The sequence below is a fragment of the Chiloscyllium punctatum genome, chromosome 17, assembly GCF_047496795.1.
Source record: "Chiloscyllium punctatum isolate Juve2018m chromosome 17, sChiPun1.3, whole genome shotgun sequence".
Lineage (NCBI taxonomy): Eukaryota > Metazoa > Chordata > Chondrichthyes > Orectolobiformes > Hemiscylliidae > Chiloscyllium > Chiloscyllium punctatum.
In genome coordinates this window covers 73504116-73530149 of record NC_092755.1, presented here as the reverse complement: position 1 = coordinate 73530149, position 26034 = coordinate 73504116, and the positions used below count along the sequence as shown (strand labels likewise).

Here is a 26034-nt window from a genome sequence, read left to right as displayed (position 1 = left end):
ACCCTTCCTCCTGTTTCCACCCCTCCGTTTCCCTCCACTCGCCACCCACATCCTGGCCTCTCCTCTCCTCGCTCCCCTCTCACTGCTTTGCTCACTGCCTTGCTCACTGCCTTTCTCCTGCTGGTGGGCTGGAAACAGTAAATGTGGGATGTGAGACAGAATGTGTGCAAAATAAAAATGGAGGCAGAGCTATTTGATGAACTTTTCTAATTTGCAAACCCTGCTAAGTGAGATTAGAATGGGCTTTAAGTGGTAGTGGTGGTTTGAGGTTGGAAATTCAGTGGACATTGGGTGATTCACTATCTTCGTCAATGTTTTCATGACCATTTATAACTCTATAGAAACATATATTTAATATTCATATACTTGAACTCTTAGGCCAATCTGAATCTGGGTAAATGCTGTTAAAACTTGGCATGGTATGGAGTATCCTGAAATGAAGCTCTGATTGGATTTTCTGGGGTTTTTTCCTGCACGAATAAAAGGAATGTTCTCCTCTCCCTGACACTTGGATTCTGATAAATTAATGTCAATGCCCCCTAATGGAGTACCGTGTCAGCTCTACAACACTGCAGCATTTGTCAGAACATTGCAGAAGACAATTTTCAGACAGCCTTAACTTCCTGATGGTCTTTCTACATTTGAGAAGTTGAAGTATGAGGCTGCAACAGAGTTATTTTCCCAAAACATTTAAGATTGCAGGTTTGATAACAAAAGACATATTTCCACAGATATATAATTAGCATTATTTGTAGACTGACGAGAAACAGAAGATAGCCAGGAACAGATGCTGTGCATTAGCCTGCCTTAACAAAACAAAAGCAAAATACTGCGAATGCTGGAAACCTGAAAAAGAAACAAAGCACTGAAGAAAGTCAGCACTTTCAGCAGCACATGGAGAGAGAGAGAGAAACCGAGGCAATATTTCACGTCCAATACGAATCATGTTTGGAACTGGTCAGCTGGTACTGAAGAAGTCACATTGGGCCCAAAACGTTCCCTCTGTTTCTCTGTCCACTGATGCTGCCAGACTTGCAGAGTTTCTGCAGCACTTTGTTTTTATTTTAGGCCAGTCTTAACATCTTGCTGTTTGGAACTAAAGTCATCAAAGTGATTACTTTCAATGGAGAAATATGTAAATGTGAGCGTTATTTTACTGCTTTAATATCTTTGCGCACAGACAAATCTATTGCAATTCCTTGTTTATTGATAGACAGATTGTTCAGAATGGATGAATGACTAAGATTTTCTGAATGTCAAGTCATGTGTTTTTGTAGGTAAAGAGGAAAGAGCCACCTGATGCTGCCTCCTCAGGTGATCAAAAGAGAATTAGACCATCTACTCCACTGGATGATGATGATGAAGGTTTGTCCACATTTGACGCATTTACATGCATTGAACTGTAGTTCAAGACTGCTTCACTCAAATTTTCTGAATGACTCTTACATAGGTTGCCTTCCCTCTGATCCAGCACTAGTTACAGGAGTTGATATCAGTTATTGTGCTTCTAGACTCTGGAATTCTGTTCTTAATTCTTGTACTTTACTGTCTCTTTCCCCATCTTCAAACCTCCTTAAAATTTGCTCCCTTAAATGCTTTCCCCAGCTTCTCCCCTACTTGCTGTTATATTATTTAATCTCCAATATCTCACTTTGGATTACTTCATTATGCATTGGATCCGATATTGACACAAATTATTTGGTCTGTACTTCATCTAATTTGTGACTGAAATATTATGTGTGACAGGTACTACAGGCACATTTGAGTGTTACCTGCTGTAAAATGTCTTTTGGTAATGTTACAGTTATGATGTCACAAAGTAGGTTATGTCACAAATGGACTATTTAATTATGAAGGGTTCAATGAGAACTGAATATATTAGAGAAGATTTATAACTTAACAAGAAGGCTGAGGGGTGGTCATTTGGATTTATTGAAATGCAAAGTTCTAATTTCATCCCTTCATCACCTGTAACAGAGTCTGAACGTGACCGAGACATGTCAGATGTAGCCAGTCATTCTTCTGAATTATCTAAGAGGGACTTGGAATCAGTCACCGAGAGGCGAAAGCCAGCAAAACCTTTAAAGCTAGACAGTGAAGGAGAGGAGGAAGAGGAAACTTCTGGGAAAGAGGAAGAAGAGTCATCATCAGAGAAGGAGGATGAGGAGGAACAGGATGAAGAAGAAGAGGTTTCTGAAAAGGCTTTGTCAGAAAAGGTTGGTTTGTTCTAGTGTTTTATTACAAGCTAACACAATTCTTCAGTACCAAAACTTGTACAGTCCAGTTTTCCAACAGATTATTCACTGAACCTTTTGATGGATGCATATTATGGGTACTTTGGTCTTTTCTGGAACAGGCTGGCTTCAATAGTATTAATTATTTTAGACCACTTTCAAACAGAGAATAAGTCTGTGAACAGCTTGAAACTGAAGTCCAACCAGCACTCTTAGACTTAACTGTAAGTAAATGTCCAGTCCACTTGACTGCAGCAGAGCTAATTAAGTGTTTCTGCAATGCCTCTCATACCCACTTGATGTCTTTAGTATGCCTTGTAGTTCAACTGCAGAATGCTACACTACTTCTGCTATCTTTGTAAACATGGTCATCAAAGGGTTGAGGCAATGTACTGGCGGTTTGATGGGTGAAGGAGCTTGTCATAAAAGAAAAGAAAGGAAAATCTGCAATGAAAGTATTCTGGAAAATGTCATTACGGAATGTGTACATAGAATCATCCGGTTCTACCTCATATAGTCAGCTTCCAGGAAAAGCTAATCTGCCTAAAAAGCTGGTTTCCTATGGGTGTTATAATTGACTCCAACAGAAATACTTAGGATACTCAAAATGATGAGTGGAGAGAGAAGTATTACATTTTCATTACTTTTAAAAGATAAGTCTCTCAGAATTGACTGCTTATTAAAGTTAAAACTACACGGAAAGAAACCCACCGCTTTTCCTATTTTCATCTTCAAAGCATTCTCATGGTGGCAGCCTCGCTACATATGTGATAAACCAACATGAAGGAAGGGATTACAGTATTGTATAATTGTTTAACTAAAATAATTCCTAAATTATCTGGCAGGTAATTATTTTTAATTATTATTTTTCAGTCTATAATCATTATTTTCTGTTGATCGTATGATGAAATTAATTTTACTGAATATTTTCAGGAGGAAGATGTTGAAGATGATGAAGCAGATATTGAGACCAGTGAAAAAGAGGGCCTGGATTCTGAAGAAGGTGAGGTCTTAATCAGGCATTTGGATTGTAGAACGTTAGTAACTTCAGTATAAAATTAAATGTACAACATTTTAATGTTCACTGTTCACCTGTATGTCATGACTCTTAGAATAAGAAAATGCCAAATAGGCATTTACTCTCGGAGTATTGTATAGCTAAAAAAGGAAGCATGTGATGCATACCAGACTCTTAATACCAATAGAAACAAGGAGGAGTATCTCAAATGTAGGAGACAGGCGAAGGCTAGAATAAGGAAGGCTAAGAGGAAGCATGAGAAAAGGATGGCAGGCTTTGCTAAAACAAATAGCAAAATGTTCTTCAAACATATTAACAGTAAAAGATTAATGAGGAATAGAGTGGGGCCCACACGGAATAAGCAGGGTAAACAGTTCACTGAAGCAAAGGGTATGGCAGAGGTACTAAACGAGTATTTGCTTTACAAAATTATAAAATGGTAGCATTGGCCTCGTTGAAAATGTGGGTGTTGAGCAACTGAGTAGTATAGTGATAGGTAAAGAAGAGGTGCTAAAAGGGCTGGCAGCTCTCGAGTAGAGAAGTCACCAGGCCTGGATGGGATATATCCTGGTTTGCTCAGAGAGGAAATGAAGCAAATTGCGGAGCTGTTGACAGAAATTTTCCAGGCCCCTCTGAACACAGGATTAATCCCAGGAAAGCTGCAGGATTTCAAATTAAAGTTTAGATTAGATTACTTACAGTGTGGAAACAGGCCCTTCGGCCCAACAAGTCCACACCGCCCCGCCGAAGCGCAATACCCCTACATCTACCCCTTACCTAACACTACGGGCAATTTTGCATGGCCAATTCACCTGACCTGCACATCTTTGGATTGTGGGAGGAAACCGGAGCACCCGGAGGAAACCCACGCAGACACGGGGAGAATGTGCAAACTCCACACAGTCAGTCGCCTGAGGCGGGAATTGAGCCCGGGTCTCTGGCGCTGTGAGGCAGCAGTGCTAACCACTGTGCCACCGTGCCGCCCACAAATGTGACACTGTTGTTTAAGAAAGGGGTAAAGAATAACCAAGGAAACTACAGACCTGTCAACTCAACATCAACAGTGGGAAAGCTGATGGAGGCCATAATATGGGATAAGGTAATTTTAGTGAAATAAGGTCAACATGGCTTTGTCAAAGGCAGGTCACGTTTGATAAATTTGATTGAGTTCTTTGTCAAGGAGAGACAGGCAGTGGTTGAGGGTACTGCTGTGGATGTTGTATATTTGGACTGTCAGAATGTATTTGATACGGTGATACATAGCAGGCTGGTTAGCAAGTTAGAAATGTTTGGGATTGATGGTCCTTGGCAGCATCAGAAATTGGCTAAAAGTTAGGAAACAGAGGCTAGCTATAAATAGGAATTTCTCAGATTGGAGACGAATTGAAAGCATTGGGACACTTATTTTTTTTCTGATTTGTGTTAACAATTTGGAAGTGGATGTTGATGTTGAGGGCAAAAACCTCCTAAATTCGCAGATGACATTAAGCTAGGGAGAGTAATGAATTGTGAGGATGACACTGAGTGACTTCAGGGGAACACTGACAAGCTGGCCAAATGAATTTTAATGCAGAGTATTGTGAGGTAATACATTTTATTAGAAGTTACATGGAGAGACAATGCAGGCTCAATGATACAACTTTAAAGCGAGTACAAGAGCAGAGGGACCTTAGTGTTCACTTGCATAATTCTCTGAATTTGGCCAGGCAAGTTGAAATAGTTGTTCAGAAGGTTTATAGAATCCTTGGATTCATAAATAGTCGTATAGAGTTTTAAAGCAAGGAAATTATGCTGTACCTGTACACATCGTTGGTGAGACCAATTTTGGAGTATTGCATTCAGTTTTAGGCACTTTATTATTTAAGGAAAGATGTAAAGCAAAGTGATAGACAAGTTAAAAGATCTAAAAATTGATAAATCTCATGGCCCAAATGGGTTACATCCTAGAGTTCTGGATGAAAGGTGGCTGAAGAAATTAGCCAAGGTGTTGGTTGTAATCTTTCAAAAATCACTGGAGTCAGGGAAAGTCCCAGATGATTGGAAAATTGCTGTTGTAACCCCCTTGTTCAAGAAAGGATCAAGACAAACGATGGAAAATTACAGGCCGATTAGCCTAACCTCAGTTGTAGGTAAAGTTCTAGAATCCATCGTTAAGGATGAGATTTCTAAATTCTTGGAAGTGCAAGGTTGGATTAGAACAAGTCAGCATGGATTTAGTAAGGGGAGGCCGTGCCTGGCAAACCTGTTAGAATTCTTTGAAGAGGTAACAAATAGGTTATACTAGGGAAAACCCAGTGGATGTTATCTACCTAGACTTCCAAAAGGCCTTTGATAAGGTGCCTCATGGGACGCTGCTGAGTAAGGTGAGGGCCCATGGTGTTCGAGGTGAGCTACTGGCATGGATTGAGGATTGACTGTTTGACAGAAGGCAGAGGGTTGGGATAAAAGGTTCTTTTTCAGAATGGCAGCTGATGACAAGGGATGTCCCGCAGGGTTCAGTGTTGGGGGCTGCAGCTGTTCACTTTGTATATTAATGATCTGGATGAAGGGACTGGATGCATTCTGTCGAAGTTCGGTGGACAGGCAGGTAGTTCTGAGGAGGTGGGGAGGCTGCAGAAAGATTTAGACAGTTTGGGAGAATGGTCCAGGAAATGACTGATGAAATTCAATGTGAGCAAATGTGAGGTCTTGCACTTTGGGAAAAAACAATACAGGCATGGACTATTTTCTAAATGGTGAGAAAATTCATAAAGCCAAAGTACAGTCTGGGAGTGCTAGTCCAGGATTCTCTAAAGGTTTACTTGCAGGTTGAGTCCATGGTTAAGAAAGCAAACATAATGTTAGAACATAGAACTTTACAGCGCAGTACAGGCCCTTCGGCCCTCGATCTTGCACTGCCCTGTCATACTAATCTGAAGCCCATCCCACCTACACTATTCCATGTACATCCATTTGCCTGTCCAATGACAACTTAACTGCACTTAAACTTGGCGAATCTACTACTGATGCAGGCAAAGCATTCTATACCCTTACTACTCTGAGTAAAGAAACTACCTCTGACATCTGCCTTATACCTATCTCCCCTCACTTTAAAGTTGTGTCCCCTCATGTTTGCCATCCCCATACTTGGAAAAAGGATCTCCCTGTCAACCCTAGTTAACCCTCTGATTATCTAATATGTCTCTATTAAGTCACCTCTCAACCTTCTTCTCTCTAATGAAAACAGCCTCAAGGCCTCAGACTTTCCTCATAAGACATTCCTTCCATACCAGGCAACATCCTAGTAAATCTCCTCTGCACCCTTTCCAAAGCTTCCACATCCTCCTTATAATGCGGTGACCAGAGCTGTACACAATACTCCAAGTGTGGCCGTACCAGAGCTTTGTACAGTTGCAGCATAACTTCCTGGTTCCGGAACTCAATCCCTCTATTAATAAAGGCCAAAGCACTGTATGCCTTCTTGCCACCCAGGTTGACAGGGTTGTTAACTTTCAGGGATCTGTATACATGGACACAGAGATCTCTCTGCTCACCTGCACTCCCAAGAATCCTACCATTAGCCCAGTACTTTGCATTCCGATTACTCCGGCCAAAGTGTATCACCTCACACTTGTCCACATTAAACTCCATTTGCTACCTCTCAGCCCAGTTCTGCATCCTATCTGTGTTTCTCTGCAACCCACTACATCCTTTGTCACTATCCACAACTCCATCGACCTTAGTATCGTCCGCAAATTTACTAACCCTCATCCAGGTAATTTATAAAAATGACGAACAGCAGTGGACCCAACACCAACCCTTGCGGTACGCCGCTAGTAACTGGACACCAAGATGAACATGTTCCATCAACCACAACCCTCTGTTTTCTTTCAGCAAGCCAATTACTGATCCAAACTGCTATGTCTCCCACAATCCCATTCCTCCGCATTTTGTATAATAATTCCTCCGCATTTTGTATAATGTTGTCATTTATCTCAAAAGGGTTGGAATGCAAAAGCAGCGATGTGCTACTGAGACTTTATAAAGTTCTGATTAGGACTCTTTTAGAATACTGTGTCCAGTCTTGGGCCACACACCTTAGGAAGGACATACTGGCACTCGAGCATGTCCAGTGGAGATTCACACGGATGATCCCTGGACTGGTAGGCCTAACACACGATGAACAGCTGAGGATCCTGGGATTGTATTCATTAGAGTTGAGAGGAGATCTAATAGAAACTTACAAGATAATGCATGGCTTAGAAAGGGTGGACACTGCCAATTTGTATCCGTCAGGTGGGAAGACTAGAACCCATGGGCACAGCCTTAAAATTAGAAGGGGTCAATTTAGAACAGAAATGAGGAGACACTTCTTTAGCCAGAGAGTGGTGAGCCTGTGGAATTCATTGGCACAGAGCGCAGTGGAGGTCGGGACGTTAAATATCTTCAAGGCAGAGATTGATCATTTCTTAATTTCGCAAGGAATTAAGAGATACGGGGAGACTGCAGGTAAGTGGCATTGAAATGCCCATCAGCCATGATTGAATGGCGGAGTGGACTCGATAAGCCGAATGGCCTGCCTTCCACTCCTCCTTCTTCTGGTCTTAAACACTTGGAGAGGGAGTAAAAGAGATTTACTAGAATGATACCAGGAATGAGGGATTTCAGATGTAAGGAAAGATTAGAGCAATTGGGATTATTCTTAGAACAGAGATGATTATGAGATGACCTTATTGAGGTGTTCAAAATTGTGAATAATTTTAAGAGTGAAAAAGAATATTCTGTTTCCACTAGTTGGTACATCAGTGAGAAGAAATCACATTTTCAAGATTGTCAACAAGAGAGCTGAGGATGGGATGAAGAGAAACTTTGTTAGTTGGATTTGTTAGGACTTGGAATGCGCTATCTGGGAGAGTGGTGAAGTGGATTCCATATGACTTTTCAAAAGATAACTGGATATATATTTGAAAGCAATGAATTTAGATAGGAATGGAGAATGGGTAGCTGGGTAGCTCTTTTGGGAGCTGGTTAAAAACATGAATAATTCGGGTCAAATGATTCTATTTATTGTCCCCAATTCTAATGTTTGAATTCTAGAAGTAATGCCTCTCCTTGGGTATTCTGTGTTACATTCCATTTTTCCAGTGAGGGTGTAGCCAGCCTAATCATAGCCTTTATGTGTCACTAGTGCAACATCAGGTAGGAAGTATGTGACTGAGGTATAGATTCCTATTCTTCGATTATTGATTTTCGCTCCGTGACAAAAATATCATGAATTAGATGTAAATGAACTTCCTATTATCGGTGTTTTCATGCAGCACCTATTAATATATAATTGTACTCTGTGTTGCTACTGTAACTGGTTATGTCTTTACAGCGTGGGAGAATGAGGGTGAAACATAGAAGATTCTAAGGTGGCTTGACAGGTTAGAGATGTTGGTCAAAAAGTGTGGTGCTGGAAAAACACAGCCAGTCAAACAGCATCCGAGGAGCAGGACAGTCGATGTTCTGAGCAGAAGCTCTTCATCAGGAATCAGAGCTTATGCTCGAAACGTCAACTCTGCTGCTTATCAGATGCTGCCTGACCGGCTGTGTTTTTCCAACGCCGCACGTTTTGACTCTGAACTCCAGCATCTGCAGTCCTCACTTTCTCCCAGGATTGAGATGTTGAGAAGATGGATCTCAAACTATGCTATACAGTTACATAATAAGGAGACAGTCATTTAAAACTGGGATGCAAAGGAACTTCTACTCCCTGAAGGTAATGAATACCTGGAACTCCCTACCCCAGTGAGTTGTGGATGCTAAATCACTGGAAGTATTTAAAGAGAAGATAGATAATTCAAAAATCTTATCAAGCAGTAGAGGGCAATGAGGTGCTGACATGAAAGAGGATTTTGAGGCCGAGGGCAGATCCCACCCATAATCTTGTTGAATGGGGAGCAGACTTGAGGGGTCAAATGACGTATTCCTCATATTTCTCTCTTTATGCCCTATACTGCCATTTACTTTCCTTTTGATTTACAATAATGGATGTTGCAAATAATGCAATCTCTATATTTGCAGATGAAGTGATCAGCGTTGCTTCATCCAAAGTGGAAGGGGAATATTCAGAAGACAGTGATGAATCTTCAGAATACGAATCTAGCTCTGAAGATGAAGAGGAGGAGGAGGAGGAGGAAGAAGAAAAAGAAAAACTGCCACTTCGACAAGGGACTGAAGTAAAGGTGGAAGAGGTAACGCGGGAAGTGGAAGAGGTAGCTGATGCCCCAAATGATGTTACGTTAGAAACTCCAGCAGAAACTGAATCAGGGTTACTGTCTGTTTCATCGCCAGAAGGAGTTCCAGGTAAACATAACTGCAAACTTCATACTATATCTTGTTACAATTAGGAATCAAACTCTGCTGTTTTTAATTAGCAAATCCTGTTGTCGTGAAATTCTAAATGTAATTTTTCAGATTTTATCAGTGTCATTAAGAAATGTTGAAATCCAATTAACATTATTGTTAGATTCTCCATGATGCGCTTTCCATTGCAAGGACACAGATACTCCTTGGGAAGGTTGGGTGGGGCTTTCACAAATCTGTCTTGACGTTGGCTGCACCCACAATATAAAAGACAGGATAATTAGAGTAATTGGGTTGGATGTTCAGACCCTACCACTAGGTCTCTCTCTCTCTCTCTCTCTCTCTCTCTCTCTCTCTCTCTCTCTCTCTCTCTCTGGGACAGAAAGAGCTGTATCAAAAGGTGAGTGATTTGTACCAAATTCTTTTTGAGCTCTCCCATCAAGACACACAGTTGCCATGCAGAAAAAGTCAGATCAATTCTGAAGCTAAGATATAAAGAAGGAACTGCGGATCTTAAACAGAAACAGATATTGCTGCCGAAACTCAGCAGGTGTGGCAGCATCTGTGGAAAAAGAATAGTCAACGTTTTGAGCCCGGTGACCCTTCTGCAGAACTGACAACAGCTAGGAAAATATGGTATTTATGCTGATGACAGTGGGTCAGTGGAGAGGGAGCCCAGAGAGAGAAAAAGGTAGGCAAACAAAGGGATTATTGATAATAAATTAAGGAATAAGAGACATTAGTTAGCTGAGAATGGGGACTATGAGTAGATGATAATAGGTTGGCTGTGCTGAAATCAACCCGTTTTCATGACAGGACCTGGGATGTAGGTAAATAGGCAATGTGTTACAATATCTGAGGATAGGCTGGCCACTGGTATCCATTACAAACCCACCGACTCCCACAGTTACCTTGACTATCCATCCTCACACCTTCTTCTTGTAAGGACTCCATTCCATTCTTCCAGTTTTTCCATTCCCATTGCAACTGTTCTAATGATATCACCTTCCACAAGGGGGCCTCAGGAACCTCCACATTTTTCCTCAACCGAGGATTCCCCATTACCGCAGTTGACAGGATCCTTAGCCATGTCGTCGTCTTTGATTTACTATCACGAATCTCCTACCTTTCTGTTTCTCTCTGGGCTCCCTCTTCACATGTTTAAAATTCCCCATCAGTCATCAGCATAAATACCACCCTTCTCTAGCCACTGTTAGTTCAGAAGGAGGGACATTTGATGCAAAACATTTAACTCTATTTTCTCTCCACAGATACTGCTAAGTTTCTCTAGCAATTCTGGTTTTGTTTGTCAGATCTCCAGCATACAAAGTTCTTTGTTATATTATAATATTCTAAAATGGTTATTTTAACCTGATGGGGCTATATTGAAGAGGGTGGTTGAGACTATTCTGAAGCGTAGGTGCTTTTATAGATCAGTTGAGCTGAAACACTCTTATCTCTTCTACAGACTGGAAAAATTGGGATTTTTCTTCTTTAAAATAGAGAACGTAAAGTAGAGATTTAATAGACATGTTCATTATTGAGGTAATTTGATAGAGAAGACAGGGAGAAACTGTTGCAGGAGGGTAGGTAATTGGAGGACAGATTTGAAATTATTGTCAAAAAGCTAGGGAGAGAGTGAGGTTTTCCTTGTCCAATGAATTGTTATGATCTGGAATATATTGCCTGAAAGGACAGTGGAAGCAGATTCAGTCATAAGTTTCAGATGGAAGTTGGATCAATGCTTAAATCAGTCAAATTTGCATGGCTATGGGCAAAGAATGAGAGATCTTTTAGGTGCTTTCAGAGAGCTGAGGGAAGGAACAAAATGAAAAATGCCTTTATTTTTGCTAGTGTCTTAATAACTAAATTGCATGCAAATTTAAGTATATCTTTATTTGAATGATCCACCTTTCTTGCAGCAGTGGAGCCTGAGGCAGACATTGAATTGGAACCTGAAATATCTGAGTCTCAAAAGACAAACACAACTGAGGACGTTCGAACACACAGGCCACCCACGCCAACAGGAGCTCTTGCTGCTCTTTCTGTCATTAAAGGCAGTGTTCTTAACAAGTCTGATGACAGTGACTCAGAGATGCGCAATAAAATGAAGTTCACCTCACCATCAGCAGATGAGGATGATGGTCTTCCACGTACACCTGGCAGAGAAATCTCAATCCATTCCGATTCTGACACTTCCATGTCATCCCTTGTCAAACCATCTGTGTCCATACCAGCAATCCCTCCAACACCTGGAAGACAGGAGGTCCCTGTAGTCATCAGATCACCCATTCCTGATCATCCAGTTTTGGTGAAAGCAACATCTGAAGATGGTCCACCAAGAACTCCTGGGCGTGATTTTGTGGCTGATTCTGCAAGAAGTCTGACAACATCTCTGAGCACTGAGACCATTCCTCCGACACCAGGAAGTGAAGGACCATTGACAGGAAACAGCTTGACTCTGAGCTCACCTCACGTTCCTGGTAGTCCTTTTACATACCCATCTCAGTCTCCTGGAGTAAATTCTGGAGTTCCTCGTACTCCAGGTAGAGACTTTAATTTTTCTGCAGCTTTCCCTGAAGCAAATACTGTTGTATCTCCATTATTGGCATCCAAAAAGTCTTCATTGGATGGAGGAAAAGAAAATCTAATGTCTTCTAGTACATCCCCATTGCTGGGTGTGAATAGTTTGCTACCCCCTTCCCTTCCTGTCACTTTCATTACGCCTCCTAATTTTCCATTGGACCTTGGATTATTGTCTGATTCTGCATTGAGTCCATCTATAAAACCCACAATTGTGCCAAATAACAGAGAAAAATTGGAAGATGAAAACAAAGCAGAAACTGAAATAGCATTAATTTTGACAGAACCAGTACCTTCTTTACCAAACCAAAAGATCACACATCACAAGATCAGCTATGCAAAGGAAAAGCCAGTGTCTCAACTACCAGTCCCTAGTCTTGATTCCAAGTTGATAGAGGAATCAAAGATTAAAGTTGGCAGCAAGCTACAGTCTCCCCTACAGGCCAGCATAATTCAAGCTGATAATAAAGACCTCTGTAGTCAGTGGAGTGATGATCAGTTTGGTGTGAAAGACCCAGCAGCTGTTATGTTGGACTTTAGGGAAGATGTCTACTTGCAGAATGTTAAAACCTCTGCAGAGGAACGTGCCATGATTAATACTGATACATTTTGGGACTGTAGAAGCAAAAAATTAAAAGAATCTGATAGGTTGGCTTTGAAAGAACTGCAGATGAAGGTCAAAATTGAAAATGAGGAAGATGATGATGAAGAATATGAAGATGATGAAGATGATAAGCAAGAAAAAGCTAAACTTAGAGAACGATGGACTCGGAGGCATAGGAGAAAACATGAGGATGCTTGGTATGATGATATTCTATCACCTGAATCTTCACCACCTAGGTCACTATTTAAACCCCGTTCAGAATTTGAGGAGATGACTATTTTGTATGACATATGGAATGAAGGCATGGATGAAGAAGATATTAAATTCATGAAGATTACATATGACAGAATGCTTCTGCAGGATAATTGCATGGACTGTCTGAATGACACACTATGGGTTCACCATCCTCATATCCTTTCAAATTATGATACTGATCATATGATGTCTATGTCAGCAATTTTTCTTGAGTATGATCAGATGTGACTTTTGAAAGAAGATAATTTTATGCTGCATTACAGATAATTGTCAATTATGTCTCACTTCTGAATTTCTCTGTGTTGATTAATAGACAAGTCAATTAACAGAAAATAATTCAGCTCTTTGACAGATTCTTTAGTCAGAACTACTTAGCTATTTATTCCTATTCACAGTAACATCCCAGAATATCCCGTGTTGAATATTTTTCTATTCTATTTTTCTAATTATTATGACCATAGCCTTGAAGCATACTTAAATTATTGTACGGCATTGAATAAATGGGAAAATTCAATTTGTGAATACAAAATTTGAGGTTAAAATGGGAATCAAGCCTCTTGTGGCTGATTGAAAAATGCATTTTCTAATGTGTTACCAGGTTATCTGTACCAAGATGATTCTACGTCACTCCCTAGTCTGTACTGAGTTGGTTGTTATATGATGACCACTCCAACTTACACTCAGTTTCTCTAAGCTAACAATGGAAATAATAAATCAGATAAACTTCACATTGGATGAGAAAACATAAGTTGAAGGGGCATCAACCTGTTAAATATTGGTTATTCTGCAGACTTCACCATGTGTACAGGAGTAAATTATTTCTAAGATAGGTTTTTAATTTGAAATGGAATATTTATTTATTAACTCCATGAACACTGCCTGACTTCCTTTATCTTTGTTTTGGTTTCACTAATCTCCATTAATGTTCCCTTCCTGTTGCAATGTTACAAATAAACCATTGCAGGACAGAAACTGGCTATCATAAATATTGCTCAGTTTTAACATTGTTGAGTGTTACTGCAGCAGAATATTAAATTCTCTGTTTTTTTTTTGCAATGGCAGTGTATTTAAAGAGCTTTAAAACTACACCTAAGTAATTAATACAGCAGTCGCTACCCTGGTGGCTACCCTGAGTCAACTACACATGTATGACGGTGTATATCAATCTTGCAGAATTATGTTTACTAATTAAAAATATGGTTTTATTTATTTCAATGAAGAGAAAGGAGCATTTGTTTTACAATTTTAATTGGTGTAAATACATTTGGGTTACTTGCCAGCTCCTTATGCCTATCATCTGACATCACTTCTGTTAACATTTCTGACTGCATCACAGTCTTGAGTTATGTCTGCCCAGTCAACATTTAACATTGAAATTGGCATTGTCGGTGTTTAAAATGGCAAAAGGTTTTTTCAACTTAACTACTTTTAAATGTTGTACTTTGTCAGTGACTCAACAGAAAATGCTTCTTGAGCAATAAATGTCAATTTTTCCCCCAGGAACTGAAATATCTATGTCCAAACTAATATTTTAAACAATGTAAAGTAAATCAAAAATGCACAGCTTTCACAGCATGTTAACAAATGTTCCTTTTGTATCTTATAATATCTTTTCCAAAGGTTTTTACTTGAAGATCTCAATTGCATTCAAAGGCAATATTTCCATTCAGATAATCATTCAATGTGCAGGGTTATGAGGAAAAGGCAGTTGAATGACACCAAGAGATAATGTTCATTCGGAGAACTGGAGCGAACATGATGGGCTGAAAGGCTTCCTTCTGTAGTGTAACATTTGTGTTTCTGCATCTAAATTATCAGCCTTGACTGGAAAGTTTTATCTCAACAATTATTCCCCTCTGCATTCTGAGCATATTTATTTACTGTGTTTCCCAAGATGCAGTCTGTGCATCTTCATGACTTGGAATTCACCTCTGGAAAAAATTTTTGAAATTAAACTGTCTTCATTATTATGAATGTAAAAGACCTAAAATCAGAGAAGACATCGACCTTTTTGGTCAGAAATGACTTTGTTTTTTTTACAAAGTTACTATGTCTATTTTTTGAACTTTCAATTTAGGAAAAGGTCTAAACCATTTTCAAAACTTAACAATTTTTTAAAAACTTGAAAATTATTACTTGTATAAGTTACAATTTGATTTTTGATGATTTTGTGGACTGTAGTAGTGCACCCAAGTTAAATTTGATGTCCCAGTCTATTATTTGCGATATATTAATAAGTGCATTAAGCCATTCTCATCAAGTATACATTGCTGACTAGCCATAGGTTTGGACAAAGTGATAACCACATGTATTCATTTTGGTAGAAAACATCATGCCCTTGCTTACATGTTTATTAAATTAAGTACTTGAACTTTCATTTTATCATCTTACCAAATCATGAACCATTCTACAAAATACCAACATAAGCCATACAAGTAAGTGTGTTGATGTCATATGCCCAAGATTGGGATTCATTTCTCATTGTTGCCTGATCGGGATTACAGTTAGCTACACTGGAATGCCCAGTTGGGCTTGGCTAATGTATTGAATTATCTTGTCCTAAAATAAGACTTTAAAGGCAGAAACTAGTTGACAACAAGAAAAATGATGGAGGTGATGGGTGAGTGGTATGGTCTTTGAGGGCATATACCCAATGGCACAAGGCAGGCTGTAGGTGAATTGAGTCAAGACTGGTGGATGGAAGTACAGATGGGAATTAGGCCTTTACGTTGTGACATGGATTAATAGTAGTTTGCTTCATAATCCTCTGGGCTGTTCTCCTCTCAAGCATTCACTATTGCAGTTCTCTGCCTCTGCTATCCAGCAATTATTGCCAGACTCTGGATAACCCTGTACTTTGTTGTTTTTGTTTAGGCTGCAACACTCTTATAACTTTGAATTTCGTCTTCTAGAATTCTATCTCCAATTCCCATGGTCACATTCCCAATTCTCTCTGATCTTGGAAACTTCAGCAACATTTCAGAACTTTCCTCTGTTCTAGCAACTGGGCCTCAAAATAATGCTACACTTGGAAAATCCATTCCACTGAAGCACCATCACCTCAATCCAATGCTTATATTGGTAATTTGGTGATAATAATTGCCATTATCCTGCTGTGCTTTTAAAATCTTTGACTCTAGGCATTGCAGCATGTGAAATGCTACTGTTAATTCTCATCTTGCATGTTGTGCATGCTTTGTTTACTTCCTGTTTCATACTTTTATATAAACGCTTGTATGCAAACTATCTACTCAAACCTATAAAATGCTGTAAACTCTTCGCTAAGCATATCTACATTCATAGTATAAAAGCTTAATCTCACATTTTATTTGCAAACTGTAATCATTTCAGCATTATGGTTTGTAAATTAACCAAAATGCTTCATAATTTTTAAAAATTCCATTCCTACGCATCATACTACTGCATTTTGGTTATATTAAGTAATGTTTAGAGAGTGTATTAAGTCCGGAAGTACAAACATACACATTATCTTCTCATCCTAATGTACTTTCAAAACCCTTGACTCTCAGCATTGCGGCATGTGAAATGCTACTGTTAATTCTCGTCTTGCAAGTTGTGCACGCTTTGTTTATTCTCATCCTATTAAAATAAATTAGTTGAATTTTAGAATCAAACAGAAAACATCTGTACTCTGTAGATGGTTGGAAAATGTGAATATTCCAATTAGAGTGAGAGGCACAAACAAGAGACTGGAAAGAGATAATAAAAGAAAGAGCAAAGATTCAGCCATCCGCTTCCAGGAACCAATCAGTAACCACTAAATTTAATTTATAAAGTTATCAACCAGTTTGCAAATTTAAGTTATAAATATTCTATACAATAGATTTCCCATTTTTCTATCATTTATGTTTCTTTAGCAATGCACTTTTTTAGTCAAATATTGAATACCTAGGAGGACATGTAGGAATAATGTTGCTTATACTGGAGGTGCTAAAACCTGGCAATAATTGGTGGATAGTGGGGGGCAGAGAGCTGCAGTAGTGAATGCCTTGAGAGGAGAACAGTCCAGAAGAATAGGAAGCAAACTACAACTGATCCACTTCCAATATTTTGGTGGTCCTAGAATAGTAAGATTTGACAGCAGTGATAGTAAAATGGTGATGTAGGTCCAGGATTTGGGCCCCAATGACACAGGCTTGCAATGTTTACTGGTCTTGGGGTTGGAATATAGAGTTTGACTCACTGGTGGATTCCTGATAATTGCATTCATGAGTGTATTGGGAATACAGGGTTGGAAATAACATCAGCGCTTCTGAATAGCAGAAGAAGAAACCTAAAAGGTCGATTACCACAGAATAATGGACTCCCATAGAACTTTACCCCCAATGAGCTAATAAAAAAAAGTACTAGCCCTAACAATTGCAAACATGGAATTTAGTTTATTCAGCAAATCAGTAACCTACTATTTTTTTCCCCCTAACATGACACAAATGATCCCAGTTAATATAAAGTAGCATGTCCTCTGAATCATAATGGTAGGAATATGGGAAATCTATCGTACAGAGTATTTATAACTTAAATTTGCAATATGCAGTAAAATGTTAATAGCGTTTTGTAGCATTCCTATTAACTATGTTTTTAATTCAGCAAAAAAATTACTTGTACCAATTTGTGGATTTTTTTACTTTGAGGGTAATTTTTATAATTTGTTTACCATCTATGAGGAAGGTGGAAGTGGAGATGATCAACTATTTCAGATGAAGATTGAAGAGATCCTTGAAGAAACAAATTTGTAGGTCTGTGAAATTGATCAGAAGAATCAGCGCTGACTAGCATGCTGTACAGATAACCAGCACGGACTTGTTGGGACAAATGGCTTTGAAATGACTCTGTGGCTCTAACTTGTATCTCAAAGCCAGTTTGAGAAAAGCTCATTGCTTTAGTCTTTTGGTTATAAAGTTACCTGTTGCTTGATATGTCTGGAAACATTTCAGAATTTCTCCTTAACATTGTGCACATACTTATAGTTCCACTGTTAAGAAAAAGAAAAAAGAAGACGGAATAAGGGAGCATGTCACAGGCTGTGCCCGCAGTGAAGGCTATTACAAAATCAGTAACAAGGACAAAGCGAAATACCTCAACATTAGTGGCACGTTAGCTGATGAGCCACCAACTGACACACAAGTAAGATAACGAAGTAGAGAGAACATTTAAAATTGAGATTCCAATTCCCTAATATTTGCCCAATTCCTTTCTCTAGACTCTACTATATTTAAAGTCCAAAATTAAATTCTGAAGCAACTTTAGAACTTAGGCAGCAATTTTTCTGTATTTGCAGCATGATTATTGCTTAAAACAATTCCATTGATTTTGCTTTTCCTGCAGGGTGGGTTCGTTCAAGCTAAACTAAATTGTTGAGTGTATTTTTTGTAGTGTATGGAACTAAATGAATGTGTTGTCTTCCTCTGCTTTTGATTGTTTTTAATGGGGCTATATGGGAGTTATTAATTTACACAGGTGAAAGGAGAAAGTTAAGTTTGCACTTTTTTGTAAAGCTAGGTGTACGCAATGGTCATAAACATTGTTTCAGATGTTCAATTTCATACTTGCTGTTTACAATTCAGAGTTTAGTTTCAGTACTTTTTAACAGGTACTCACTGGTTTGTTGTAGAGCTAATTAGATCATTATGAAATATCATTGTGTGAGTATTACAGTAGATTTACCAGTGTATGTGAATACCTTTTAAAGATTATCATGTCATCATGGCTTAAGCATGGTGTTCTGTTAATCAGTTGATAAGACCAAGTTGAGTAAAATGTTGTGACAGTTTACAATTCTGCTATTTATTGCATATAACATTTTATCTGAAGTAAATGAAAAAAGTTAGTGACCCATATGATATGCATATTAATTGTCCCTTTGCAAAATTTACTATCAAGTAAAACTGTATTTGAAGGTTGCATGGAAAGTCAGTTGTGTATTATTGAGATGGTATATTGTTTTTCTTTAATTCATGCATGCAATGTGAGCCAGCATTCATTGCCTGTCCGTAGTTGCCCTTCTGAAGGTTGTGATGAGCTGCTGCCTTGAACTAGTGCAGTCCATGTTCTGTATGATGCCCCACAATACCCTTAGGGAGGGAATTCCAGGATTTTGACCCAGTGACATTAATGGAATGGGATTGATATATTTCCAAGTCAAGATGGTGAATGGCTGAGAAGGAATTTTGCAGGTGATGGTGTTCCTATGTTATGCTGCCCTGTCCTTCTAGATGGAAGTAGTTGTGATTTTGGAATGTGCTGTCTCAGGATCTTCTGTGAATTTCTGTAGTACAACTTGTAGGTGGTACACGCTGCTGCTGCTGCTGAGCATCTGTGATGGAGGGAATGGATGCTTGTAGATGTGCCAGTCAAGCAGACTGCTCTGTCCTGGATAGTATCAAGCTTCTTGAGTCTTATTGCAGCCATCCAGGCAAGTGGGGAGTATTCTATCATACCCCTGACTTGTGCCTTTTAGATGGTGGACAGGCTTTGGGGGGAGGTCAGGAAGTGAGGTACTCGCCACAGTATTCCTAACCTCTGACCTGCTCTTGTAACCACTGTATTGATGTGGTGATTCCAATTGAGTTTTTGATCAATGCTAACCTTGAGGATGTTTTTAGTGAGGAATTCAATGATGGCAACACTATTAACTGTCAAGGAACGGTGGTTAGATGATTTCTTATTGGAAATGGTCATTGCGTGGTGCTAATGTTATTTGCTACTTGACAGGCCAAGCCCAGCTATTGTCTAGATCTTGATGCATCTGAACAGCATGCTTCAGTATCTGGGGAGTTGTGATGATGCTAAGCATTGTGCTATGATTGATGAACATCCCCACTTTTGGCTGAAGATTGCTGCAAGTCTTTATCTTTTGCACTGATGTTCTGGGCACTTCCATCACTGAGGATGGGGATATTTGTGCAGCCACTTCCTGCAGCAGGAGTTGCTTAATTGTCGACTCTCATTCAGACTGGATGTGGCAGGACTCCAGAGCTTCAATCTAATCTGTTGTTTGTGAGATCACTTAGCTCTGTCTGTCATTTGCTGCTTATGCTGTTTGTTGGCTTCATCAGGTTGAAGGTAGGTATTGGTAGGTATGCCTGGTATTGCTCCTGGCATATCTTCCTGCACTCTCCATTGAATCCCTGGCTTAATGGAAATAGTTGAGTGAGTGATATGTTGGGTCATGTGGTTGCAGATGGTACTGAAGTACAATTCTTCTGCTATTGATATCCCACAGTGCCTCATGGATGCCCGGTCTTGAGTTGCGAGATCTTTTCAAAGTCCTATCAAAGATCTATTCTGTCCGATATTGACAGTGATAGTGCCACATTACACAGTGAAGGGTATTCTCAGTGTGAAAGTGGGATTTCATCTCCACTAGGATTGTATGGTCGTCACTTTTATCGATACTGTTATGGATAGATGTAGCTGGTAGATTGGAATAGATGAGGTGAAGTATGTTTTACCCTCTTGTTGGTTCCCACACCACCTGCCGCAAACCAGTCTAGTAGCTATGTTGTTTAGGACCTGATCAGCTCGATCAGTAGTGCTGACATTAAAAACCCCCCACCCAGAGTATATTTTGTGCCCCTACCACCCTCGGTGATTCCTCCAAGCATTGTTCAATTATTGACTCATAAGCTGAGGGAAGATGGTGTATAGTAATCTGCAGCAAATAGTTTTCACCTGAAGCCATGAAACCTCATGAGGTCTGGAGTCAATGTTGAGGACTTGCTCAGACCTTTGAGTGTAGGAGTTCAGGTGTCGTGTTGAGTTTGTACAGGATTTTGGTGAGGCCTCTTCTGGAGTACTGTGTGCAGTTCTGGTCACCCTGTCATAGGAAGGATATTATTAAACTGGAGAGGGTTTAGAAAAGATTTACCTGGATGTTGCGGGAAATGGGAGGGTTTGAGTTATAAAAATAGGCTGGGTCTTTTTTCACTGGAGTATTAGAGGTTATGGAATTATATAAAATCATTAGGGGCATAACAAACTCCCCTACGGTTGGGGAGGCTCAAAGCTAGGCTATGTATTTTGAAGGTGAGAGGAGAAAAACTTAAAAAGGACATGAGGGGCAATTTGTTTACACCGAGAGTGGTTTGTGTGTGAACTGAACTGCCTGAGGAAGTGGTGGATGCAGGTGCAGTTACAATGTTTAAAAGACATTTGGATAAGTACTTGAATAGGAAAGGTTTGGAGGGATGTGGGACTAGTTTAGTTTGGGAACATAGTTGCTAATTAGACCAAAGAGTCTGTATCCATGCTGTATGACTCCCAGCATAACTCCCTCCTGACTGTTTGTTTGTCACTGTGCCACCATTTTTGCTGGGTCTTCCCTGCCAGTGTGACAGGATATATTAGTGAAAGACATTAGTGAGCTAGATGGCTGTTTTTCCCAACAATCAACAGTGGTTTCATTGTCCTGAGTAGATTCTTAATTCCAGATTTTTTTAATTGAATTCAAATTTCATCATCTGCTGTGGCGGGATTCGAACTCTGATGCCTGGAACATTAGCTGTACTTTCCTTCTGAATGAAGAATTGTGACACCTAATAAAAATCAAAACCAGATCCCCTGAACATCCTGTCAAACAGTTGTGAGGATTATTTCTTATTTCAGTGATCAAATTGAGTTATGTTGTGGATATATGTATAGTATATAATTCTCTGTTGCTTCATCGGAGTAACACAATTCTCGTATCCCTCACATGGTTAGTAAGTTTGCGATGACTTCAAAATTGACCATGAAGAAGATTATCTAAGATTACAAAGGGATCTTGATCAATTGGGCCAATGGGCTGAGAAGTGGCAGATGGAATTTACTTTGGATAAATGTGAGATGTTGCATTTTGGTAATTTGAAAATTGTGTCATCAGTAAACAGGGTAGTAAAGAAGGTATTTGACACGCTTGCCTTCATTGTTCAGATCATTGAGCATTGGAGTTGGGACATCATGTTGCAGTTGTACGTTGGTGAGGCCACTTTAGGAGGACTGTGTACAGTTCTAGTTGTCCAGCTATAGGAAGGATATTATTAAACTGGAGAGGATTCAGTAACTGGTTTACCAGGATGTAGAGGGTTTGAGTTGTAGAGAGAGGCTGAACAGGCTGAGACTTTCTTCACCGGTGCATAGGAGGGGCCATTTTATAGACATTTATAAAATCTCACGAAGGATGTAGATAAGATGAATAGCAAAGAGAGTTCAAAACTAGAGGGTGTACGTTTCAGATGAGGAGAAAGATTTAAAAATAACCTGAGGGGCAACTTTTTCACACAGAGGGTGGTTTGAACTGCTAGGAGAAGTGATAGGTGCAGGTACAGTCACAACATTTAAAAGACATGTGGACAGGTACCTGAATAGGAAGAGTCTAGAGGGATATGGGCCAAATGCAGGCAAATGGGACTAGTCTAGTTTGGGGAAACTTGGATGGCAGGGATGAGTTGTACCGAAGGGTTTGTGTCTCTGCTGTATGACTCTATTTAATGTTGCCATTTCCATTTTTCCCTTTGCCAGTGATTCGGAGTTATTGGCACTGTTTCCATTTCTTGGCACTGTTCTGTGGCATTGGACTCTACTACAGGATATGTGTGAGGATCACAATGATTTCCATCCTGCTCTATGGAACATTGTTGAGTCCAGTAGACCATCAGTCAGGTGGAATCCAGAATTGATAGTGAGAGTCTGTTGAGCAGTAGAGGAGAGTGAGTTTGATGGATTCCATGAATTAAAAGTGGCACTGAATTTTGTTAGTGACCCTGAACATAGTACCTGTGGTGTTTTGGAGATGTTTATTTGATCGTTAGATTGCTATAAAGCTCAATATCACAAGGCAATGAAAGCCAATCCCGTGCATGATAAACAGCAACAAAAATAATGCATTAGGCAAATAACTAATTATACAAATTCTTCATATTTTGTACAGGAATGAAGAATGTTTTTCAGGATCAATACCAATAACATGTTTTCCTTCAAACAGGGAATGAGTATTCCAGCACAACCACATGCTTCCAGTCGAGCTGGTTCAGAAAGGCGGTCAGAGCAGCGCAGACTCTTGTCGTCCTTCATGGGTGGCTTACCTGCAGATAGTGATCTCCTTAAATTTAATCAACTAAAGGTTTGTGATCTCCATTCCATTCATTTTAGTGGTACTTTCTAAAGCTTTTTCCAGAACCGATGTGTTCATTCTCATTAAACTAAACCATTTGAAAATTGAATGCCCTCTTTGTATGGGTGAGCATAATACAATGGGGAGTTATACTTTTTTGTTAAACCACTGATTTTCTCAGTATTACCCCAATCTTTCTCAGTTGTGTTTTTTAAACAATTAAGCCTCTTGAATGTTTGCAGAAAATTGTCAGTAAAGCATTTTATATTTTTATTTCCTTCATTCTTTGTTTTTCCTAAAATTACTCCATTATTCTTGTTCGTGTCTGGTTTCATAGGTACTGGATTCTCCCCGGTATTTTCCCCAAATGCCCATTATAGATAAGGACAATGAGTGTCAACGGGTTATATAAGTGCTGAGCTTGATTCCTGTGCAATTATCAAAGCGTAAACAGAGAAAGCTGCTTCCAGCTCGCTCTCCTCCTCTGCTCTTGCTCAGATTGGCTAACCCAGCACAAATTGAGCAACAAATCTACAGGCCACCTACGTTGTGACTTAGCTTTCCAATATTTATCCAGCGGAGTCAGAGCGACTACTTTTGATTTTATCCTTATCCGAGCCTGGTTGGAAACAAAACCTGGATTTGTACAGTCTTAAGAGGAAAACAAATTTGTAGATCTATTTTGTGGTTTTCATATTCATTCATGAGATTTATAGTACTTACAGTGGTGGATTTTACACTATTATTAACCCAGTCTGTATTAGAATAAGTAAAGGGCAGAGAGGCACAAAGGTCTCTCAAGTTTGTTCAGGTAATTATCTATATACGCTGTAGTATTTTTCCAATCCAACAAGGAAGAAGACATTGCAGGAATGGATAGAGAGCATCTGTTCCTTCTGACAGGAGAATACAGAACCAGAACACTGACAAAATTAGGTGATTGAAGAAAGAAGCAAAGCAACATGAGGAACGCATTAATACACTTCAACTAGTTAGGATTTGGAATTCACTGTGTGTGTGTGTGTGTGTGTGTGTGTGTGTGTGTGTGTGTGGTGGATGCAGATTCAATCAAAGCCTTTAAAAGAGAATTCAATAATTGTCTGAAAAGAAACAAAAATTGCTGAGTTGTGGGGAAAAGGTGAGGTAGAAGGACTAAGTGATTTGCTCTTGCAGAGAGCTGGTATGGACACGGTGGGCTGAATTGCCCACGATGTAACTGTTCGGTAGGCATTACCACAAGATCAGCATTTATTGCTATCGTGGAAATTAAATCGACTTGACTCAGCTGTTAGCAAGAGCAGAGAAAGGAGCTTTATTGGAAATTCCTCAGAATTTGACCCAATACATTCAGCTAGATGCCTCAATGTAAGGAATACCTGAGCATAGTTCAGATACTCGCCTTATATTGATTCTTATCACGCTCTCAAGGGCAAAGACTGGGAAAACTCAAGTTGTTATTCTCTCATCCAATGGTCTTGGACATAACAATTCTTCAGCTTGCGCTGAGTTCGACTGTCACAAGGTCGAGTTGAATGTTCACAAAATTTAAACAGAGACAAGCTGGCTGCAAACCTCATCAAAGTATTGTTTACAAAGCTCAGCACAGCATTACATTTCAGAAAAGCATTTTCTTTCAAGTTTCACAGTAAATGTAAAATTTGTTAATTTTCCATTACAATTGCCTATCCATAAATTCCCTTATCTGAGTACAAAGTTAAAAATCACACAACACCAGGTTATAATCCAACAGGTTTAATTAGAAGCACACTAGCTTTCGGTGCTTCCAATTAAACCTGTAGGACTATAACCTGGTGTTGTGATTTTTAACTTTGTACACCCCAGTCTGACACCGGCATCTCCAAATCATGACTCTTATCTGAGTAGTTTGCTAGAGCATTTTCAGTGGTAAGTTAGCAATCAGTCACAATGCTGAGAGTCTGGAGTAATATAAAGGTCAAATCAGCTAAGGGTGACTGACTCCGTCTGTAAAGCGTATTAATGAACTAAATGAATTTTATGACAGTCCAGTAATTAGGTGGTCATCGTTATTGATATTTGCTTTCATTCCAAATTTATTTATTAACTGAATTTAAATTCCACAACTCATAATGGCTATGTTCCATTCTCTATCAAATTGTGTACAATTTTGAAATAAGATCAAAATTCGATTATAAAATGGATCATAAAGAATACTTGGTTTTATGCATGACCATGATGTACTCACTGATGCTTACAAAAGGCATTTCTCTTTTGAAGGAGATTAGAAAACTGTTTTAATTGCACTTTGTCACTAACAGTTCCGTAGGAAGAAGTTGAGATTTGCGAAGAGTCATATCCATGAATGGGGGCTTTTTGCCATGGAACCTATTGCAGCAGATGAAATGGTCATTGAATATGTTGGACAAAACATCAGACAGGTAAGAACTAGTTTGTTTCTCACTGTGTATTTGTCCCTTTAGGTGTGCAAAAATGTTATGATATTTATATTGTCCCTCTGTAACTTGTGACACCAAAATTTACTTCTGACTGTGCTTGACACTTAACAACATTTGGCATAAATATATATCCAAAGTTGCTTTAGAGAGTATTATCCAACAAAATTTGACATGAAGTTATAGAAGGAGATGTTAAAGCCTTGATAAAAGATGTACTTTATAGAGAAGAGAGATACAGAGGCATAGATTTCGGGAAGAATTAAAGAGCTTAGTTGGTGCGATGGGTGGAGCAATTAAAATTGGGATATATAAAACTAGAATTGGAGAAGCACAGATGTTGGAGGATTGCAGGGCTTGAAGGGTACATGGAGGGACTTGCAAACAAGGATGCAAATTTTAAAATGGACATGTTGCTAGACCAGGTGCTAATGTACATCAGTAAGCAAAGGAATAATGGATGAACAACG

General features: G+C 39.3%; 1 protein-coding gene across 3 annotated transcripts in view; it reads left to right on the top strand.

The window, feature by feature from the left end:
* setd1ba (SET domain containing 1B, histone lysine methyltransferase a) overlaps positions 1 to 26034 on the top strand; it is a 137638-nt gene that overhangs the window by 103672 nt on the left and 7932 nt on the right. For 2 of the 3 annotated variants that reach the window (XM_072587452.1, XM_072587451.1), the window contains exons 10-17: positions 1278 to 1365; positions 1978 to 2216; positions 3168 to 3237; positions 9298 to 9579; positions 11502 to 13178; positions 18003 to 18166; positions 23004 to 23141; positions 25430 to 25549. In XM_072587452.1, the coding sequence (XP_072443553.1) occupies positions 1278 to 1365; positions 1978 to 2216; positions 3168 to 3237; positions 9298 to 9579; positions 11502 to 13178; positions 18003 to 18166; positions 23004 to 23141; positions 25430 to 25549 (2778 nt within the window). The remainder of the gene's footprint in view (positions 1 to 1277; positions 1366 to 1977; positions 2217 to 3167; positions 3238 to 9297; positions 9580 to 11501; positions 13179 to 18002; positions 18167 to 23003; positions 23142 to 25429; positions 25550 to 26034) is intronic. The other variant, XM_072587453.1, reaches the window with a different exon arrangement.